At 44.7% G+C, this 23,055-nt stretch overlaps 1 protein-coding gene across 4 annotated transcripts in view; it reads left to right on the top strand.

The window, feature by feature from the left end:
* The window catches only part of LOC121577848 (protein TANC2), a 151,487-nt gene that overhangs the window by 5,780 nt on the left and 122,652 nt on the right, over positions 1-23,055 (top strand). For all 4 annotated transcript variants that reach the window (XR_006002689.2, XR_006002686.2, XM_041891806.2 and 1 more), the window contains exon 2: positions 22,257-22,376. Coding sequence is in view for 2 of the 4 variants with exons in the window: in XM_041891806.2 (XP_041747740.1) it covers positions 22,257-22,376 (120 nt within the window). In the remaining 2 variants the exon portion in view is untranslated. The remainder of the gene's footprint in view (positions 1-22,256; positions 22,377-23,055) is intronic.

Here is a 23,055-nt window from a genome sequence, read left to right as displayed (position 1 = left end):
AATAATTACAATTTAGTATTAACACTGGAGTGATAGATGTGCAGAAGATCATGTGCAAATAAAGATACTGGGGTGCAAATGAGCAAAATAAATAACAATATGAGGATGAGGTAGTTGGGTGGGCTAATTACAGATGGGTTGTGTACAGGTGCAGTGATCGGTAAGCTGCTCTGACAACAGATGCTTAAAGTTAGTGAGGGAGATAAGAGTCTCAAGCTTAAGAGATTTTTGCAGTTCGTTCCAGTCATTGGCAGCAGAGAACTGGAAGGAATGGCGGCCAAAGGAGGTGTTGGCTTTGTGGATGACCAGTGAGATATACCTGCTGGAGCGCATACTATGTGTGGGTGTTGCTATGTTCACCAATGAGCTAAGATAAGGCATGGATTTGCCTAGCAGTGATTTATAGATGACCTGGAGCCAGTGGGTTTGGCGACGAATATGTAGTGAGGGCCAGCCAACGAGAGCGTACAGGTCACAATGGTGGGTAGTATATGGGGCTTTGGTGACAAAACGGATGGCACTGTGATAGACTACATCCAATTTGCTGAGTAGAGTGTTGGAGGATATTTTGTAAATTACATAGCTGAAGTCAAGGATCGGTAGGATAGTCAGTTTTACGAGGGCATGTTTGGCAGCAAGAGTGAAGGAGGCTTTGTTGCGAAATAAGAAGCTGATTCTAGATTGGAGATTCTTAATGTGAGTCTGGAAGGAGAGTTTACGGTCTAACCAGACACCTAGGTATTTGTAGTTGTTCACATATTCTAAGTCAGACCCGCCGAGAGTAGTGATTCTAGTCGGGCGGGCGGGTGCAAGCAGCGTTCGATTGAAGAGCATGCATTTAGTTTTACTAGTGTTTAAGAGCAATTGGAGGCTACGGAAGGAGTGTTGTATGGCATTGAAGCTCATTTGGAGGTTTGTTAACACAGTGTCCAATGAAGGGCCAGATGTATATACAAAATGGTGTCGTCTGCGTAGAGGTGGATCTGAGAGTCAGCAGCAGCAAGTGCGACATCATTGATATACACAGAGAATAGAGTCGGCCCGAGAATTGAACCCTGTGGCACCCCCATAGAGACTGCCAGAGGTCCAGACAACAGGCCCTCCGATTTGACACATTGAACTCTATCTGAGAAGTAGCTGGTGAACCAGGCGAGGCAGTCATTTAAGAAACCAAGGCTATTTAGTCTGCCAATAAGAATGCGGTGATTGACAGAGTCGAAAGCCTTGGCCAGGTCGATGAAGACGGCTGCACAGTACTGTATTTTATCGATCACGGTTATAATATCATTTAGGACCTTGAGCGTGGATGAGGTGCACCCATGACCAGCTCGGAATGGGCAAGTTGCAGTGGAGCGTGCAGAGCTGGTGGCCGGGAAAGGGGTAGCCAGGTGGAAAGCATGGCCAGCCGTAGCAAAATGCTTGTTGAAATTCTTGATTATCGTAGATTTATCGGTGGTGACAGTGTTTCCTAGCCTCAATGCAGTGGGCAGCTGGGAGGAGGTGCTCTTATTCTCCATGGACTTTACAGTGTCCCAAAACTTTTTGGAGTTAGTGCACATTTCTGTTTGAAAAAGCTAGCCTTTGCTTTCCTAACTGATTGTATATATTGGTTCCTGACTTCCCTGAAAAGTTGCATATCGCAGGGGCTGTTCGATGCTAATGCAGTATGCCACAGGATGTTTTTGTGCAGGTCAAGGGCAGTCTAGTCTGGGGTGAACCAGGGGCTATATCTGTTCTTAGTTCTGATTTTTTTGAATGGGGCATGCTTATTTAAGATGGAGAGGAAAGCACTTTTAAAGAACAACAAGGCATCCTCTACTGATGGAATGAGGTCAATATCCATCCAGGATACCCGGGCCAGGTCAATTAGAAAGGCCTGCTCGCTGAAGTATTTTAGGGAGCGTTTGACAGTGATGAGGGGTGGTCGTTTGACCGTGGACCCATTACGGACGCAGGCAATGAGGCAGTGATCGCTGAGATCCTGGTTGAAGACAGCGGAGGTGTATTTAGAGGGTAAATTTGTCAGGATGATATCTATGAGGGTGCCCATGTTTACGGATTTAGGGTTGTACCTGGTAGGTTCCTTGATAATTTGTGTGAGATTGAGGGCATCTAGTTTAGATTGTAGTACGACCGGGGTGTTAAGCATATCCCAGTTTAGGTCACCAAGCAGTACGAACTCTGAGGATAGATGGGGGGCAATCAATTCACATATGGTGTCCAGGGCACAGCTGGGGGCTGAGGGGGGTCTGTAGCAAGCGGCAACAGTGAGAGACTTATTTCTGGAAAGGTGGATTTTTAGAAGTAGAAGCTCAAACTGCTTGGGCACAGACCTGGATAGTATGATAGAGCTCTGCAGGCTATCTCTACAGTAGATTGCAACTCCGCCCCCTTTGGCAGTTCTTTCTAGACGGAAAATGTTGGGGATGGAAATTTCTGAATTTTTGGTGGCCTTCCTAAGCCAGGATTCAGACACTGCTAGAACATCAGGGTTGGCGGAGTGTGCTAATGCAGTGAATAACTCAAACTTAGGGAGGAGGCTTCTGATGTTAACATGCAAGAAACCAATGCTTTTACGGTTACAGAAGTCAACAAATGATAGCGCCTGTGGGGTAGGAGTGATACTGGGATCTACAGGGCCTGGGTTAACCTCTACATCACCAGAGGAACAGAGGAGGAATAGAATAAGGATACGGCTAAAGGCTTTAAGAACTGGTCTTCTAGTGCGTTGGGTACAGAGAATAAAAGGGGCAGATTTCCGGGCGTTGTAGAATAGATTCAGGGCATTATGTACAGACAAGGATATGGAAGGATATGAGTACAGTGGAGGTAAATCTAAGCGTTGGGTAACGATGAAAGAGATAGCATCACTGGAGGCACCGATTGAGCCGGTCTCCGCGTGTATGGGGGGGTGGGACAAAGGAGCTATCTGAGGCAGGTTGAGTGGGACTGGGGGCTCTACAGTGAAATAGTACAATAAGAACTAACTGAAACAGAAACAGCAATAGGCAAGGCATATTGACATGGGCGATAGGCATATAGCAATCACAGGTGTCATTCGAGAGAGCTAAGACAATAGCTGGTAATGGCAACGAAAGTTTGGGCTGAGGCTAAACAGATAAAAAGGATGGGGTACCGTATAAAGGAACAGTCCAGCAGGCATCAGCTGTGTAGCTGAGTGATCATAAGGTCCAGTGAACAGCAATAGGTGAGTCCGGGAGCAGTTCGGTGGCTGCTACGGCACAGGCGAGCAGGAGGCACGGCTGTTGATTGCGTGTGCTAGCGGACCGGGGCTAGCAGATGGATCCTCATGGTCGTCGCAACGGGAAGCCCGTTGAAACCACATCAGACGATTACGTCAGCTGACCAGTCGGCGGGGCTCTGTGTCAACACTAGGAGGTCCCGTCCGGTTGACAGAGAGGTAGATAGCCGGGAGATGGGCCTGGCTCGAGGCTAGCTCAAGGCTAACTGGGGCTAGCTTCGGGACAGTGGTGATTAGCCAACAACAATAGCCATTCGGTTACAGCTAGCTAGTTGCGATGATCCGGTGATTCAGTGAATCCGATTCAGAAAATCCGATATGCTCTGGGTCGATAGCGCGCTGTGAAGACTGTGCAGACTGGCCAATAATTGTCCAGGCTAGTACTGGCTGGTAGGTAGTGCAGGCCACGGACAATGGTGAAGACCGCTAACGGTGGCTAATAGCAAGTAGCTAGTTAGCTGGCTAGCTGGCTAGCTGGCTAGTTTCAGCTGGAGGTTCTAGATAAAAAAGGTATAAAGAAATAATAGAATCTGTTCCACATTGGGTGAGGCGGGTTGCAGGAAAGTATATTTAGTTAAAGGATGGAAAGTGAGATTGAGAAATATATACGAAAAGACCAAAAAACAAAACAAAAACTGGCTATTTACACGAGGACACTACAGAATACACGACCGCACTGCTATGCCATCTTTGTGTTTTAGACACAAACAATCAGCCTGTATTGCTGTGTATGTGTGTATGTGTGTATGTGTGTGTGTGTGTGTGTGTGTGTGTGTGTGTGTGCGTGTGTGTGTGTGTGTCTATAATGGTGTTTGTATGCACGTGTGGGTGCATGGCCTATGTAATTACATGATTCCATCACAGGGCTTGATGATGACCTGTATGCATTCACCTCTCCGCCTGCCATCTTGGATGATGTTGAAGGATGTGAACCTGTCACAAAGCATATCTCCTGTTGAGCTGAAGGTCATGTATAGGAGGGATAGACCAATGCAGATAGGATTAATCTACCGGTACAAGCACCTTTAGAGCATTGCCTAAGAAATAATTGAACATTAAAGTGAATGGAAGTAGCATGTGCCGTTAATTGATTTTCTACATCAGTGCTGAAAGACAGGCTACAGCTAGCCACACCCACATTCAAATGGGGAATGTTGCACATTAGTAATAATAGTCCAATTAATTTAAGGTTAATTTGGTTATCAAAGTGTATTCTATTCTCTTCATATAGCCTCTGGGTTGGTTACTGCACGTTGGAGCTTCGTACAGACCCTTTTCACCATTCAATGCTTATCAAAAAACCAGCCATCCCACTGAGAGAGAGACTGGTTATGTCACAAATGGCACCCTATTCCCAATGTAGTGCACTACTTATGATAAGGGTCCATAGGGCTCTGGTCAAAAGTAGTGCACACTATAGGGAATAGGGTGCCATTTGGGGCGCAGACTCTTTCTCCTTAGAAAAGTGGGCACAGTCTGTACTCAGTATGGTGACACCCCAGCAATAAATCAAACATTGACGAAACCACTCTACTGTAAAAACCCTCACATTGTCTCTCAGAGCGAAAGGTTACAACAGGAATCTCATTATGTTTGCTGTCTGGCTAGCTGGTGGAGTAGTGGAGAGGTGGAGGCTGTTGAAAAGTACTTGGAGCCCGTTAAGTCCTCCCATCACCTTAGTGTCACCGCGGCAACACAACTCATCCACAATTTTGTTGCCATAATTAACCCTTCACTATGAGTTAATGCAGGTTAAAGGGATAGTTCACCCAAATTACAAAATTACATGTTGGTTTCCTTACCCTGTAAGCAGTCTATGGACAAGGTAAGACAGCAAGTTTTGGTTTAGTTTTGCTGACACTGTGTCCACATGCTAACGTTTTAGCATTTGTGGCACTAATCCCATTCAAGTCATGGTACCGATATTAGCATTTTTTGCGCATCATGTACAAATCATGTATAAGTGACTTTGTTGAGCTTCACAATACATTTTAGATTATTTTGGATGATTTGGACATGATGCGCGAAAAATACAAATACTGGTACCATGACTTGTGCATATTGCGCAAATCCATTTTTCTGGACACTGGATGAAATCAGCCTAAATATTTTGGTTTCATTTTGTTAAGACAGCTAATGGGGATCCTAATAAAATACAAAAAATACCAAATACCCTCCAGGAACGGACTTGTCCAGAGCAGATTGTGGATAAATACTTTTTTTAGATTTTTATATCTGTAAAATACTAAATTGACAACATACAGTGTCAACAATTCCCTCTGGGCAAGTCTGAAGAGTATACACTTAAATCCTCTTCAATCAGATGAGTGTTTTGTACGCTCAGTGTTTCTAAGCATAACCACACAACATTTGGTGAAAGCAGATGCTTCTGAAGCTGAGATAAATGTGTTGGCGTGTGGGAGGAGTCTGTGACTTCTGCAGTTAAAGACTAGTACACTGAAATTAGACAACACCAAATGCCTATTTAGACCCAATCACCGTCTCTTCAAAATAAATTACTAAATATAGTCCAGTTTGTAACATTCTCTATGAAATGGCATTTTAAATTATGTGTAATGCAATGTAGTGAGCTTTTAAATTGTTGTTGTATGTCCATTTTAAAGTGGTTACAATTCATTAACAGTTTTATGACGGTTGCATGATACGTTTTAGACATTTTTATGTTACAATTCTAATATTAATGGACCAAAATACCAACAAATCTCAAAATTGATAGGTAGATGCAAAAAATTCATTTCAGCCTGTGATGCCTGGCCTTAATGTAGATCGGAAAGTAAATTAATGTATTGTAAATATGTAACTTTTTTGTGCCTTTAGTAGGAGTTAAGTTGGAAAGTAAAATAATTTATTGGGAATGACTGTTGTTCCATTGGGTTCACACAGGGTGATTTAACATTGCAAGACTTGTCTAGAAGGAGCTATGGAATTGGAATGAGTCAATTTAACTTGTTAGTAGGAGTCAGTATATGTTGTAAACTAAGTGGATTTATTGTCAATGTGTATTACTTTTTTGTTCTATTGGGTTTTCATTGGGTCCTTATACAGTGAAAGGTTGCATCCCAAATTGCACCCCATTTCCTATACTGTGCACTTTTTTGACCAGGGCCCATAGCAGTGCACCAAATAGGGAATAGGGTGCAATTTGGGAAGAACACAAAGACTGTTCTAGAAGAAGCTGTGTTAGTGTTAGAATGAGAAACCCACAGTGTGCTATTAATAGGCCTGATAATGATTTGCTTACAAAACACAGCAGTGGGATTACCATGCGTTACATACACTGACTACCCCACCACTCATCTGCTAATGATGACGCTACCAAGCTCAGCAAATCAGGTGTGTCTGTCTGTCTGTGTGTTTGCATGCGCTCGTGTGTGTGTGTGTGTGTGTGTGTGTGTGTGTGTGTGTGTGTGTGTGCGCGTGTCACTAGTGCTGTCTCAGACGTCATAGTCCACTGTGCAGCATTACAGCATTGCGATGACACCAGTGTCCCAAAACCCCTTTAATACCTGTTCTTCAGTATAAATCATATATCAGTGGGAGGAGAGGACTGTTATCTAGGCTAGGGTTTGGAGTAATGTATCCATTGACAGTGGTTATGTTGAGCCAGATATGTTAGTCTTTTAGGTTTCACCTCCTCTCTTCTCAAACACACCTTGCCTGAAATAACTCAATAACCAGAGGCCTTGGCATGGAATGGACTGTAAAGTGTATTTTTCGGTTTTAGAAAAGCGCTCCTAAATCCTATGTATTGTTAACCTTCTATTTGACTCAATGTCAGCCAGGGTATCCATCTACAGCAGGGGTATTCAGATCTCACCCTATGAGGTCCGGAGCCTGCTGGTTTTCTGATCTGTCCCTAATTAGAGTGGAAGAATGAAAAAAAGCAGTGGAACTGGCTTCACAGTCCAGATTTTAACTGAAGGGATCTACAGTATGTAGGTTATTCACAGTAGGATCTACAGTATGTAGGTTATTCACAGTAGTATCTACAGTATGTGAGGTTATTCACAGTCATATCTACAGTATGTGAGGTTATTCACAGTAGGATCTACAGTATGTAGTTTATTCACAGTGGGATGGCTTGAATTGATTAGGATGTTTTCTTTACCCAAAGACACTGTGCTTCTGCTTGCTCTTTGGAGTCTAGGCCGGGTTACTGGAATGTACTTTGTGACAAACTGCTAATGTAAAAAGGGTTTTATAAATACATGTACTTGATTGTTTGAATGGGTTAGTGTGGGTGAATAGGTATATACAGTATGATGACAGAGGTAGGAGGACCTGCCAAGGCCTGCAGCAGACCTAGTCCATCATGCACTGCTCTGGGCCTATAAATAGCCTCGCTAGAGGTTAGAACTCAGCTGGGACTGGGGTCATGGGTTAAGGGTCAAGGCATGCCGGCTATTATTAGAGTCAGCTCCATCATCCATCCACATTAGGTCTGAGGCAATTCTACTGTACTCTCACCTCTTAAATGCACAGCTCAATCACAGAGTCACATAACTCTACACTGATGGTGTGTCATTCTCAAGTCTCTCTCTCTCTTCCTCCACTATGTTTACCTGAAGACTACCTCCTCAATGTGTTACTGGTATGTCATTCTCAGCCTGTCCCAGCTATACACTCACCCTGTAGCCTCTCCTCCACTATAGTTATCTGAAGAGTGCGTCCTCAATGCAGTATAACAGTATCACATAACTCTATACTGGTGTTGATGTGTAATTCTCAGTCTGTCTCACCCTCTAGTCATCATTCTCAGTTTGTCTCACCCTCTAGTCATCATTCTCAGTCGTCTGTCTCATCCACTAGTCATCATTCTCAGTCTGTCTCATCCACTAGTCATCATTCTCAGTCTGTCTCACCCTCTAGTCATCATTCTCAGTCTGTCTCACCCTCTAGTCATCATTCTCAGTCTGTCTCACCCTCTAGCCATCATTCTCAGTCTGTCTCACCCTCTAGACATTTCCTCCCTTCCTCCACTGTGGTTGTCTGAAGAGCAAGTGATCCCACCTCCACATTGACCATGATTGCTGACAGCGGCAGGTGGCTGGCACTACTTTTGACCAGGGTAGTGCACTAGTAGTGCACACTATAGGGAATAGGGTACCATTTGGAACGCATCCCATGGAGTTTAAGTCCTTAAGTAATGACTAGTAATGTGGGTGGCAGTTGAATAACCCCAGTAGAATACATCATAGGCCTGTACTGGAGTTTGGTGTTTTTGGTATTTTATTAGGATCCCAATTAGCTGTTGCAAAAGCAGCAGCTACTCTTCCTGGGGTGCACACAAAACATGAAACATGACATAATACATCTCAAGGACAGAACTACATAAAACAAAAAATTAAAGGCACACATAGCCTACATATCAATACATACAAACAAACTATCTAGGTGAAATAGGGGAGAGGCGTTATGCCATGAGGTGTTGCTTTATCTGTTTTTTGAAACCAGGTTTGCTGTTTATTTGAGCAATATGAGATGAAACGGAGTTCCATGCAATAATGGCTCTATATAATACTGTACGCTTTCTTGAATTTGTTCTGGATTTGGGGACTGTGAAAAGACCCCTGGTGGCATGTCTGGTGGGGTAAGTGTGTGTGTCAGAGCTGTGTGTAAGTTGACTATGCAAACAATTTGGGATTTTCAACACATTAACATTTCTTATAAAAAGAAGAAGGGATGCAGTCAGTCTCTCCTCAACTCTTAGCCAAGAGACTGGCATGCATAGTATTTATATCAGCCCTCTGATTACAATGAAGAGCAAGACGTGCCACTCTGTTTTGGGCCAGCTGCAGCTTAACTAGGTCTTTCCTTGCAGCACTGGACCACACGACTGGACAATAATCAAGATTAGACAAAACTAGAGCCTGCAGAACTTGCTTTTTGGAGTGTGGTGTCAAAAAAGCAGAGCATCTCTTTATTACGGACAGACCTCTCCACATCTTTACAACCATTGAATCTATATGTTTTGACCATGATAGTTTACAATCTAAGGTAACGCCAAGTAATTTAGTCTCCTCAACTTGTTCAACAACCACACCATTCATTCTCAGATTCAGCTGAGGTCTAGAACTTAAGGAATGATTTGTACCAAATACAATGATCTTAGTTTTAGAGATGTTCAGGACCAGTTTATTAGTGGCCACCCATTCCAAAACAGACTGCAACTCTTTGTTAAGGGTTTCGGTTATTTCATTAGCTGTGGTTGCTGATGCGTATATGGTTGAATCATCAGCATACATGGACACACATGCTTTGTTTAATGCCAGTGGCAGGTCATTGGTAAAAATAGAAAAGAGTAGAGGGCCTAGAGAGCTGCCCTGTGGTACACCACACTTTACATGTTTGACATTAGAGAAGCTTCCATTAAAGACAATTATTTGAGTTCTATTAGATAGATAGCTCTGAATCCACAATATGGCAGAGGTTGAAAAGCCATAACACATATGTTTTTTCAACAACAGGTTATGGTCAAAAATATCAAAGGCTGCACTGAAATCTAACAGTACAGCTCCCACAATCTTCTTATTATCAATTTCTTTCAACCAATCATCAGTCATTTGTGTCAGTGCAGTACATGTTGAGTGCCCTTCCCTCTCTGGATCACCAGACTCTCATGGACCATATTGACCAAGGCTGTTGGCTATAGGATCCTGACCCGCGGCTTGTGTGTTTGCGTTTGCCGTTTTGTTTTTGATTGTTGATAGTGTTTGTCTTCATGTGTTGTTTCATTCTCCTTGTATTTATATTGATGTATTTTGTATGTATGATCATACTGAATGTTAATGTACACAGAGACGCAAACAGCATTTCCCCATGGGGATATTCAAGTCATTATCTTATCTTATGTAAGCATTGGTTAGATGTAGTGTTGACTAACCTTACATGACTAATACTAGCATGTAAGCTTTGGATGTAGTCTTGTGAGCCGTACTTGAAGTTTCATGCTAGCTATGTGAGAGTCTTTTAAACCTTACCAAACCGTCCCGTAGCTATAACATTATGAACAATATTGGAGTTGCTTTAAGCTGTTATCCTGCTGGCACACAGGTTATCTGAGGCACAAAATCAACAGCATTTGGGGCAGAGTTGAGAAGGACAGAACCACCGCTAATGAGTGTTCTTAGCAGATCAGCTCCTCCCCCCTGTGTGTGTTATGTTGTGTGTTGTGTGTGTGTTACATCAGTGGGCTAATCCCCCCTTGGCTGTAATGATAGACACACACACACACACTGAAGCAGCTGAGTTAATGGAGCTTATACAGGGGTGCTGTCAGCAGCCTATATTTTCAGTCTGAACTGAATGAACACAACACCTTCCAGTGTTTCACTCTCAACTAGCCAGTGTTGTTTAGACAACCATCCAACCAGACAGGCTTTAAGAGGTACTGTAGTAGGCCTAGTAAGGAACTGTAGAGGTACTGTAGTAGTTACTGTAGAGGTACTGTAGTAGGCCTAGTAAGGAACTGTAGAGGTACTGTAGTAGTTACTGTAGAGGTACTGTAGTAGTTGCTGTAGTAGTTACTGTAGTGGTTACTGTAGAGGTACTGTAGATGTTCTGTAGAGGTTATGTAGTGGTTACTGTAGTGGTTACTGTAGTGGTTACTGTAGTAGTTAATATAGTAGTTAGTGTAGAGGTACTGTAGTAGTTACTGTTGTAGTTACTGTAGTGGTACTGTAGTAGTTACTGTAGTAGTTACTGTAGTGGTACTGTAGTAGTTACTGTAGAGGTACTGTAGTAGTTACTGTAGAGGTACTAGTAGTTACTGTAGTAGTTACTGTAGAGGTACTGTAGTAGTTACTGTTGTAGGCCTAGTAAGGTACTGTAGTAGGTACTGTAGAGGTACTGTAGTAGTTACTGTAATAGTTACTGTAGAGGTACTGTAGAGGTACTGTAGTAGTTAGTGTCGTAATTACTGTAGAGGTACTGTAGTAGTTACTGTAATAGTTACTGTAGAGGTACTGTAGAGGTACTGTAGTAGTTAGTGTCGTAATTACTGTAGAGGTACTGTAGTGGTACTGTAGAGGTATTGTAGTAGTTACTGTAGAGGTACTGTAGTAGTTACTGTAGTGGTACTGTAGAGGTACTATAGTAATTACTGTAGGAGTAACTGTAGTAAGCCTAGTAAGGTACTGTAGTAGTTACTGTAGTGGTACTGTAGTAGTTACTGTAGAGGTACTGCAGTAGTTACTGTAGTGGTTACTGTACTGCAGAGGTACTGTAGTAGTTACTGTAGAGGTACCGTAGTAGTTACTGTAGTAGGCCTAGTAAGGTACTGTAGAGGTACTGTAGTAGTTACTGTATAGGTACTTTAGTAGTTACTGTAGAGATACTGTAGTAGTTACTGTAGTAGTTACTGTAGATGTACTATAGTAATTACTGTAGAGGTACTAGTAGTTACTGTAGTAGTGACTGTAGTAGGCCTAGTAAGTTACTGGGGTAGTTGCTGTAGTGGTACTGTAGTAGTTACTTTTGAGGTACTGTAGTAGTTACTGTAGATGTACTATAGTAGTTACTGTAGAGGTACTAGTAGTTACTTTAATAGTTACTGTAGTAGTTACTGTAGTAGTTAGTGTCGTAGTTACTGTAGAAGTACTGTAGTAGTTACTGTAGAGGTACTGTAGTAGTTACTGTAGAGGTACGGTAGAGGTACTGTAGTAGTTACTGTAGTAGTTACTGTAGTAGTTACTGTAGTAGGCCTAGTAAGGTACCATGCTACCAACACTACCACGCTACCAACACTACCACACTACCAACACTACCAACACTACCACGCTACCAACACTACGACGCTACCAACACTACCACGCTACCAACACTACCACGCTACCAACACTACCAACACTACGACGCTACCAAAACTACCACGCTACCAACACTACCACGCTACCAACACTACCACGCTACCAACACTACGACGCTACCAACACTAGCACGCTACCAACACCACCACGCTACCAACACTACCACGCTACCAACACTACGATGTTACCAACACTACCATGCTACCAACACTACCAACACTGCCACGCTACAACGCTACCACGCTCCCACGCTACCAACACTACCACACTCCCACACTACCATGCTACCACGCTACCAACACTACCAATACTACCACACTACCACGCTACAACGCTACCAACACTACCCACACTACACACACTACCACACTACCAACACTACCAACACTACCACGCTCCCACGCTACCACACTACCAACACTACCAAGACTACCACTTTACCAACACTACCACCACTACCAACACTACCACGCTACCATGCTCCCACGCTACCACGCTACCAACACTACCACTTTACCTACACTACCACCACTACCAACACTACCACGCTACCATGCTCCCACGCTACCACACTACCAAAACTACCGCAATACCAACACTACCACACTACCAACACTACCAACACTACCACACTACCATGCTACCTCGCTCCCACGCTACCATGCTATCACGCTACCAACACTACCAACACTACCAACACTACCAACCCTATCACGCTACAACGCTACTACGCTACCAACACTACCACGCTCCCACGCTACAACGCTACCACGCTACCAACACTACCGCAATACCAACACTACCAACACTACCACACTACCACACTACCACACTCCCACACTACCATGCTACCACGCTACCAACACTACCAACACTACCAACACTACCACGCTACCATGCTCCCACGCTACCACGCTACCAACACTACCAACACTACCAACACTACCACACTACCACGCTACCATGCTACAACACTACCACGCTCCCACGCTACCACGCTACCACGCTACCAACACTACCACGCTCCCACGCTACAACGCTACCACGCTACCATGCTACCATGCTTCCACCACGCTACCACACTACCACACACAAACACCCAATCATGTAGGATGTCTCAAATATCTATCTTTCCAGCAACATGCATTTGCATATAGATATTTATTAGCCGAGTGGATTTGCCTGCTGCCATTCTGTCACTCTGCCTGGCTGGTAAGGTCCTTCCTGGCTGGCACACTGATGCTGTACTGCTGGTAAGGGCCTTCCTGACTGGCACACTGATGCTGTACTGCTGGTAAGGGCCTTCCTGACTGGCACACTGATACTGTACTGCTGGTAAGGGCCTTCCTGACTGGCACACTGATGCTGTACTGCTGGTAAGGGCCTTCCTGACTGGCACACTATTTGGTTAACCTCGATGGAGACCCACTGTATTTGGTTAACCTCAATGTAGACCCACTGTATTTGGTTCAGTCATTGATTGCTCTAACCATTACCCTAATATAATAATACATAATAATAATAATAATAATAATAATAATAATAATAATAATAATAATAATAATAATACATGCTGTCCAAAGTGACTTACAGTCATGCGTGCCTCATCCATTTTTTACACATGGGGGGTCCCAGGAATTGAACCCCCTATTATTGTCAGTGGAGGCTCTTCATAGGAGGAAGGGGAAGACCTCCTCAGTGAATTTCAGAAAAATAAAAATAGTGAAACATTCACCAACTAACTGATTAAAACACACTGTTTTGCAATGGTCTACAGTAGCCTCAACATCACTCTGTAGGGTAGCACCATGGAGTAGCCGGAGGACAGCTATTTTCCTTCCTCCTCTGGGTACATTGACTTCAATACAAGGGCTAGGAGGCTCATGGATCTCACCCCCTTCTATAGACTTAAACAGCTCTTTCAGTATGAACTGACATGTTGTTCATCCAATCAAAGGATCAGAGAATGAATCTAGTACTGAAAGCATAAGCTACAGCTAGCTAGCACTGCAGTGCATAAAATGTGGTGAGTAGTTGACTCAAAGAGAGAGAAAGACAATAGTTGAACAGTTTTGAACAAATTAATTTCTTCCAAAATTAAGGAGAAGCAGCAGAGCGAGAGAGATAGCTATATTTCATTGTATTTTTTTTCTTCTTAGTTTACCTTTCACTTACTTAGCTAATGCAACTAATGTAGCCTACTAAACAACCTGACTCAGACAGAGAGGAATGCTATTTACATTAGCTAGCTGGCTAAGGCCGTCCAACACTTCAACTCTTCCAAGTCAAGGTAAGCTTTTGGTTTTATTAATTTATTGGCACCGGGGGCCGCTGGTCACATTTAAATTTTTATCATTTAGCAGCCACCCTTATCCAAAGCAACTTACAGGAGCCATTAGGGTTGTGCCTTGCTCAAGGGCACATCGACTGATTTTTCACCTAGTATGCTCGGGTATTCGAATCAGCGACCTTTCGGTTACTGGCCCAACGCTCTTAACCTCTAGCCTACCTGCCACCACTAACTGTAACACTGTAACTGTAACTGCTAAACTGCTTGCTGTACAGTGTACTGCATGATTGTACACATGGATATGATTGTGGGTTTACTAACACGTTAGTTCTAGTTTGTTGACTATGACATTACTATGGTGACAATGATGTAGGCTGTGTAGCGGTTATAATATGAAGGTTTGCTTGGAGAGGTTTTTGCGCCTGGTCAAAGACAGTTGTTGTGTTGTGCACTGAAGTCCACAAGTGAAGGGTGAAGGTGAGAGGAGGAGAGCGCGTAGATACGAGAAGGAATTATACAACGAGCAAAGTGATCATGCTGTTTTTATGTGGCTGCTATGAAAGTGAACTGTGTGTTCGGGTGATCAGGGGTGTATTCATTTAGCCGATTCTGTTGCAAAAAAATTATTCAACAGAAGCAAACGGAACGAAACTGGGAGGGACCTACCTGAATTTGTCCAATCAAAACTGTTTGGACTAAGATTGCAGGCAAGAGTGTGCAAGTCGGTATTGAATGTGTCACTGTGTGTCACTGTCTGTCACCTTGAGTAATACAATTTGTCTCTCGACCTGCGCACCTACGTAATAAACTTTAATTCATAGGCTAGGCTGTAGCAACCTCATGATGTGTATAGGGCAAATTCGAGTATCATGTAGTAGCCTAAACCTATCAATGTTACATTGAGCTGGGTGAATGGAATATGAATGACAGTCATCCAATATGCTGTAATAGAAATAAGGCCATGCTCATAAAAAAAAAAATGTGTCGAACAGCACCGACCGCCACTGATCCTGGCATTGGTGACTAAACTGAAATGACTGTAACACTCAACAAAGAGCTGCAGTTCGTTTCAGAATGGGTGGCAAGGAATAAGTTAGTCCTAAATATTTCAAAAACTAAAAGCATTGTATTTGACACAAATCATTCACTAAACCCTAAACCTCATCTAAATCTTGTAATAAATAATGTGGAAATTGAGCAAGTTGAGGTGACTAAACTGCTTGGAATAACCCTGGATTGTAAACTGATATGGTCAAAACATATTGATTCAACAGTAGCTAAGATGGGGAGAAGTCTGTCCATAATAAAGTGCTACTCTACCTTCTTAACAGCACTATCAACAAGGCAGGTTCTACAGGCCCTAGATTTGTCGCACCTGGACTACTGGTCAGTCGGGTGGTCAGGTGCCACAAAGAGGGACTTAGGAAAATTGCAATTGGCTCAGAACAGGGAAGCACGACTGGCCCTTAGATGTACACAGAGAGCTAACATTAATAATATGCATGTAAATCTCTCCTCGTGTGGTGAATGATGGACGGAGTCAGGCGCAGGAGTAAAATAACCGGATGCAGATTTATTCCTTCCAGACATACAATGCGCCTACAACGGCAATCGCAACAGGTACAGGGGAAACAATCCTCCCTGACCAAACACAGTCTCAGAAAATACGATAAATGTAATGACACAGGGGAAAATCAACCCTGGCAAAATAAATGAGAGAGTATCCCAACCGAGCTACTCTCCTCCCACATAGAACAATCACTCACAAAGACAAGGGGGCAGAGGGAACACTTATACACAGACTAATTAGGGGATGAGCATCAGGTGTGTGTGATTGACAAGACAAGACAAGTGGAGTGATGAGAATGGGAGCGGCAGTAGCTAGTAAGCTGGTGACGACGAACGCCGAAACCTGCCCGAACAAGGAGGGGAGGCAGTCTCGGCGGAAGTCGTGACACCTGGCTCAAAGTGGAGGAGAGATTGAATTCATCACTACTTGTATTTGTGAGAGGTATTGACATGTTGAATGCACAGAGCTGTCTGTTTGAACTACTGTCTCACAGCTCGGACAGCCATGCATACCCCACAAGACATGCCACCAGTGGTCTCTTCACAGTCCCCAAGTCCAGAACAGACTATGGGAGGCGCACAGTACTACATAGAGCCATGACTACAATGAACTCTATTCCAGTAAAATTAGATTTAAAAAAACTGGTAAAAATACACCTTATGGAACAGCGGGGACTGTGAAGCAACACAAACATAGGCACAGACACGTTCATACACACGATAACATGCGCACTATACACACATGTACCCATGGATTTTGTGTTGTACGTATGTGGTAGTAGAGTAGGGGCCTGAGGGCACACACTTAATATGTTGTGAAATCTGTTATGACTGTATTATAAATAATAATAATAATAATAATAATAATAATATGCCATTTAGCAGACGCTTTTATCCAAAGCGACTTACAGTCATGCGTGCATAAATTTTTTTTTTTGTGTATGGGTGGTCCCGGGGATCGAACCCACTACCTTAGCGTTACAAGCGCCGTGCTCTACCAGCTGAGCTACAGAGGACCAAAAAATAGGAAGAGTAGCTGCTGCAAAGCAGTGCGATTAAAAACAACAACACAGAGTTACATATGGGGTAAAACAAAACATAAAGTCAAAAATACAACAGAAAATATATATATACAGTGTGTTCAAATGTAGCAAGTTATGGAGGTAAGGCAATAAATAGGCCATAGTGCAAAATAATTACAATTAGTATTAACACTGGAATGATAGATGTGCAAGAGATGATGTGCAAATAGAGATACTGGGGTGCAAATTAGCAAAATAAATAACAATATGGGGATGAGGTAGTTGGGTGGGCTAATTTCAGATGGGCTGTGTACAGGTGCAGTGATCGGTAAGGTGCTCTGACAACTGATGCTTAAAGTTAGTGAGGGAGATAAGAGTCTCTAGCTTCAGAGATTTTTGCAATTCGTTCCAGTCATTGGCAGCAGAGAACTGGAAGGAATGGCGGCCAAAGGAGGTGTTGGCTTTGGGGATGACCAGTGAGATATACCTGCTGGAGCGCATACTACGGGTGGGTGTTGCTATGGAGACCAGTGAGCTAAGATAAGACGGGGATTTGCCTAGCAGTGATTTATAGATGGCCGGGAGCCAGTGGGTTTGGCAACGAATATGTAGTGAGGACCAGCCAACAAGAGCGTACAGGTCACAGTGGTGGTTAGTATATGGGGCTTTGGTGACAAAACGGATGGCACTGTGATAGACTACATCCAATTTGCTGAGTAGAGTGTTGGAGGCTATTTTGTAAATGACATCGCCGAAGTCAAGGATCGGTAGGATAGTCAGTTTTACGAGGGCATGTTTGGCAGCATGAGTGAAGGAGGCTTTGTTGCGAAATAGGAAGCCGATTCTAGATTTAACTTTGGATTGGAGATGCTTAATGTGAGTCTGGAAGGAGAGTTTACAGTCTAACCAGACACCTAGGTATTTGTAGCCTGTGGCACCCCCATAGAGACTGCCATAGGTCCAGACAACAGGCCCTCCGATTTGACACATTGAACTCTATCTGAGAAGTACTTGGTGAACCAGGCGAGCCAGTCATTTGAGAAACCAAGGCTATTTAGTCTGCCATTAAGAATGCGGTGGTTGACAGAGTCGAAAGCCTTGGCCAGGTCGATGAATACGGCTGCACAGTACTGTCTATTATAGATCGCGGTTATAATATCGTGGTGCACCCATGACCACATCAGAAACAGGATTGCATAGCGGAGAAGGTACGGTGGGATTCGAAATGGTCGGTGATCTGTTAACTTGGCTTTCAAAAACTTTTGAAAGGCAGGGCAGGATGGATATAGGTCTGTAACAGTTTGGATCTAGAATGTCACCCCCTTTGAAGAGGGGGATGACCGCGACAGCTTTCCAATCTCTGGGGATCTCAGACGTTACGAATGAGAGGTTGAACAGGCTAGTAATAGGGGTTGCGACAATTTCCGTGGCTAGTTTTAGAAAGGGTCCAGATTGTCTAGCCCAGATGATTTGTAGGGGTCCAGATCCCCAGCTAATGGGGATCCATAATAAATACAAATACAAAATCACTTCTCAGCCCTCTGTGTTCGCCCTACTTGAACCACAGTGCTGAGTTGTTCTTGCTGTACTCCAGTTGTTGTTGGCATGGTCGGGGGCAGATGTTTCAGCTCTCTTGACATGCAGCCTGGCCATTTGGGCATTTAACACAAACATTAATGGTACAGCACAGATACAGACAGTAGCTTCAACCTATCATGACAGAGGAAAGGTAAAACAGTCACAGTATCCTAAGGGCATGCAAGATAGCTCTATTTTCCTCAATTTTTCTGTTGAACCAAGGAAGTAACAGTGACTAGCTCAATACGGAAGTGGTCGGATGACGCAGATGCTAAGCTACAGGACTGTTTTGCTAGCACAGACTGGAACATGTTCCGGGATTCTTCAGATAGCATTGAGGAGTACACCACATCAGACACCGGCTTCATCAATAAGTGCATCGACGACTTCGTCCCCACAGTGACCTTACGTACATATCCCAACCAGAAACCATGGATTACAGGCAACATCCGCACTGAGCTAAAGGCTAGAGCTGCTGCTTTCAAGGAGCGGGACACTAATCCGGACGCTTATAAGAAATCCTGCTATGCCCTCCGACGAACCATCAAGACAGGCAAAGCGTCAATACAGGACTAAGATTGAATCCTACTACACCGGCTCTGATGTTCGTCGGATGTGGCAGGGCTCGCAAACTATTACGGATTACAAAGGGAAGCCCAGCCGCGAGCTACCCAGCCGCGAGCTGCCTAGTGACGCGAGCCTACCAGACGAGCTAAATGACTTCTATGTGCCCTTCGAGGCAAGCAATACTGAACCATGCATGAGAGCACCAGCTGTTCCGGACGACTGTGTGATCACGCTCTCCGTAGCCAATGTGAGTAAGACCTTAAAACAGGTCAACATTCACAAGGCCGCAGACAGATTACCAGAATGTGTACTCAGAGCATGTGCTGACCAACTGGCAAGTGTCTTCACTGACATTTCCAACCTGTCCCTGAGCGAGTCTGTAATACAGTACATGTTTCAAGCAGACCACCAATAGTCACTGTGCCCAACAGCGGCAAGGTAACCAGCCTAAATGACTACCGACATCAACACCATCATCCCAGAAACCCTAGACCCACTCCAGTTCGCATACCACCCCAACAGATCCACAGATGACGCAATCTCTATTGCACTCCACACTGCCCTTTCCCACCTGGACAAGTTCCTTGGTGTCCACGTCACAAACAAACTGTCATGGTCCAAACACACCAAGACAGTCGTGAAGAGGGCACGACAACACCTATTCCCCCTCAGGAGACTGAAAAGATTTGGCATGGGTCCTCAGATCATCAAAAAGTTCTACAGCTGCACCATCGAGAGCATCCTGACTGGTTGCATCACCGCCTGGTATAGCAACTGCTCGGCATCCGACCGCAAGGCGCTTCAGAGGGTAGTGCGTACGGCCCAATACATCACTGGGGCCAAGCTTCCTGCCATCCAGGACCTTTATACCAGCCGGTGTCAGAGGAAGGCCCTAAAAATTGTAAAATACTCCAGCCACCCTAGTCATAGACTGTTCTCTCTGCTATCGCACAGCAAATGGTACCAGAGCACCATGTCTAAGTCCAAAAGGCTCCTTAACAGCTTCTACCCCCAAGCCATTAGACTACTAAACAGCTAATCAAATGGCTACCCACACTATTTACATTGACCCCCTTTTTTACACTGCTGCTACTCACTGTTTATTATCTATGCATAGTCACTTTATACCCTACCTACATGTACATATGACCTCAATTACCTCGACTTACCTGTACCCCTCACATTGACTTGGTACCGGTACCTCCTGTATATAGCCTCGTTATTGTTATTTTATTGTAACTTTTTTTTAGTTTAGTTTAATTAGCAAATATTTTCTCATTCTGCACTGTTCGTTGAGGGCTTGTATGTAAGCATTTCACGGTAATGCGCGTGTGACAAATACAATTTGATTTGATTTGATTGCGTCACTAGGCAGGCTGACAGACATTTACATTTTTAAGTGCTCTTAAGTTTAGAGAGGATGATTATTCAATAGAAGTCTATGAGGATGTTTGACATTCTGTTCTGTTATACTGTAATTATCACCTTTAGCTCCTGACAGTTAAAAATGCCAAAGGAATGTGATTAGGTGATTGGGTAATGTATACTGGTGTAGGATCTTAATTTGAGCCAGTTTGCTACAGCAGGAAAATAATCCTGCAACAACAGGAAATGTACATTATTATGTAGATTATAATCAATGGACATTTTTGAAGGGGTTGATACATTTTTCGTACGGGAAAATCAATCTGAAATTTCTAAGTGGAAATTAAACATTTCCTTTTTTTTTACCTCAAATACACTACAAGTTTTACATTTCCTGCATAAATGTTATCCTGCAACAAGATTATCAAATTAAGATCCTACATCTGTAGGAGTAATGTATAGGACAGGGCTGTCCAACCCTGTTCCTGGAGAGCTACTGTCCGGTACGTTTTCACTCTAACCCTAATCTAGAGCACCTGATTCAAATAATTATCTGGTTGATAAACTGAATCAGGTTAGGTACAATTGGGGTTAGAGCGAAAACCTACAGGAGGGTACGATTGGAGAGCCCTGGTATAAGAGGTATTGGCTTGCTGTCAGCTGGTTGGAGAGCCCTGGTATAAGAGGTATTGGCTTGCTGTCAGCTGGTTGGAGAGCCCTGGTATAATAGGTATTGGCTTGGTGTCAGCTGGTTGGAGAGCCCTGGTATAAGAGGTATTGGCTTGGTGTCCGCTGTGCTCTTGGTGTTCTGTATACTATGTCACTGTAACAATCTTGGGCTAAAGTTGTACCTGTGACTAGTTACCTGTGACCAGTTACCTGTGACCCAATTAAAATGAATCGACATGAATAAGCTTTGCTGCGTGTTAGTCATTTCAACGTGCTGACACAATCTCATAAGCTCTCTCTGTCTGCCTCCCCCCTCTCTGTCTGCTTCCCCCCTCTCTGTCTGTCTCCTCCCTCTCTGTCTGTCTCCCTCCTCTCTGTCTGTCTCCCCCCTCTCTATCTGTCTCCTCCCTCTCTGTCTGTCTCCCTCCTCTCTGTCTGTCTCCCCCCTCTCTGTCTGTCTCCCCCCTCTCTGTCTGTCTCCCCCCTCTCTGTCTGTCTCCCCCCTCTCTGTCTGTCTCCCCCCTCTCTGTCTGTCTCCCCCTCTCTGTCTGTCTCCCCCCTCTCTGTCTGTCTCCCCCTCTCTGTCTAACCCCCTCTCTGTCTGTCTCGCCCCTCTCTGTCTGTCTCCCCCTCTCTTTATCGGTCTCCCCCCTCTCTGTCTCCCTCTCTCTTTGTCTCTCTCTCTCTCTCTCTCTCTCTCTCTCTCTTCCTTTCACTCTCTGTCTCCCTCTATCTGTCTCCCTCGCTTTCTGTCTCCCCCTCTCTTTATCTGTCTCCCCCCTCTCTGTCTGTCTCCCCCCTCTCTTTATCTGTCTCCCCCCTCTTTATCTGTCTCCCCCTCTCTGTCTGTCTCCCCCCTCTCTTTATCTGTCTCCACCCTCTCTGTCTGTCTCCCCCCTCTCTATCTGTCTCCCCGCTCTCTTTATCTGTCTCCCCCTCTCTGTCTGTCTCCCCCTCTCTGTCTGACTGTCTCCCCCCTCTCTGTCTGTCTCCCCCTCTCTGTCTGACTCCCCCTCTCTCCTACTCTCTCTCTCTCATCATTTGGGTGTTCTTTGTCCCCGTGTGTGTGTTCTGTCTGTGTGTGTGTGTGTGCTTTCTGCTCCCAGCCCCCCTGCGGAAAGCAACGTTTGTGGAGAGCCCTCACATTCCACAATCAGAGCTCGGCTCCCCTATACACACCTCCTGTACTGCCAGGAGGAACCACAACCTGGATACATACTGCCCCGGTAAGTCTGCTCTGCTCTGTCCGTCCGTCTGTCTGTCTGTCCATGCAGTGACTGTATGTGTGTGTCAGAGCTAAGCAGTGTTCGGTTCGGTCTTTCGCAGCATCTTTACCAGACACTGCACATAACGGAGGTCATTAGCTGAATTGCTTTACTGACGCCCCCCCCCCCCCCGTCCCGTCCCGTCCCCCGTCCCCCGTCTAGACGCTCTACTTCTTCCTGACGCCCCCCAACCAGACTCTCTAGTTCTTCCTGACGCCCCCCGTCCAGAATCTCTAGTTCTTCCTGACTCCCCCCGTCCAGACTGTCTAGTTCTTCCTGACGCCACCCTGTCCAGACTGTCTAGTTCTTCCTGACGCCCCCCCGTCCAGACTGTCTAGTTCTTCCTGACGCCCCCCGTCCAGACTGTCTAGTTCTTCCTGACGCCCCCCCGTCCAGACTGTCTAGTTCTTCCTGACGCCCCCCGTCCAGACTGTCTAGTTCTTCCTGATGCCCCCCCTATCCAGACTGTCTAGTTCTTCCTGACGCCCCCGTCCAGACTCTCTAGTTCTTCCTGATGCCCCCCCGTCCAGACTGTCTAGTTCTTCCTGACGCCCCCTGTCCAGACTCTCTAGTTCTTCCTGACGCCCCCCGTCCAGACTGTCTAGTTCTTCCTGATGCCCCCCTGTCCAGACTCTCTAGT

This window comes from Coregonus clupeaformis, chromosome 1, assembly GCF_020615455.1.
Source record: "Coregonus clupeaformis isolate EN_2021a chromosome 1, ASM2061545v1, whole genome shotgun sequence".
Classification (NCBI taxonomy): Eukaryota; Metazoa; Chordata; class Actinopteri; order Salmoniformes; family Salmonidae; genus Coregonus; species Coregonus clupeaformis.
Note: the sequence above shows the minus strand (reverse complement) of the source record. Positions and strands in the feature narration are given on the sequence as shown.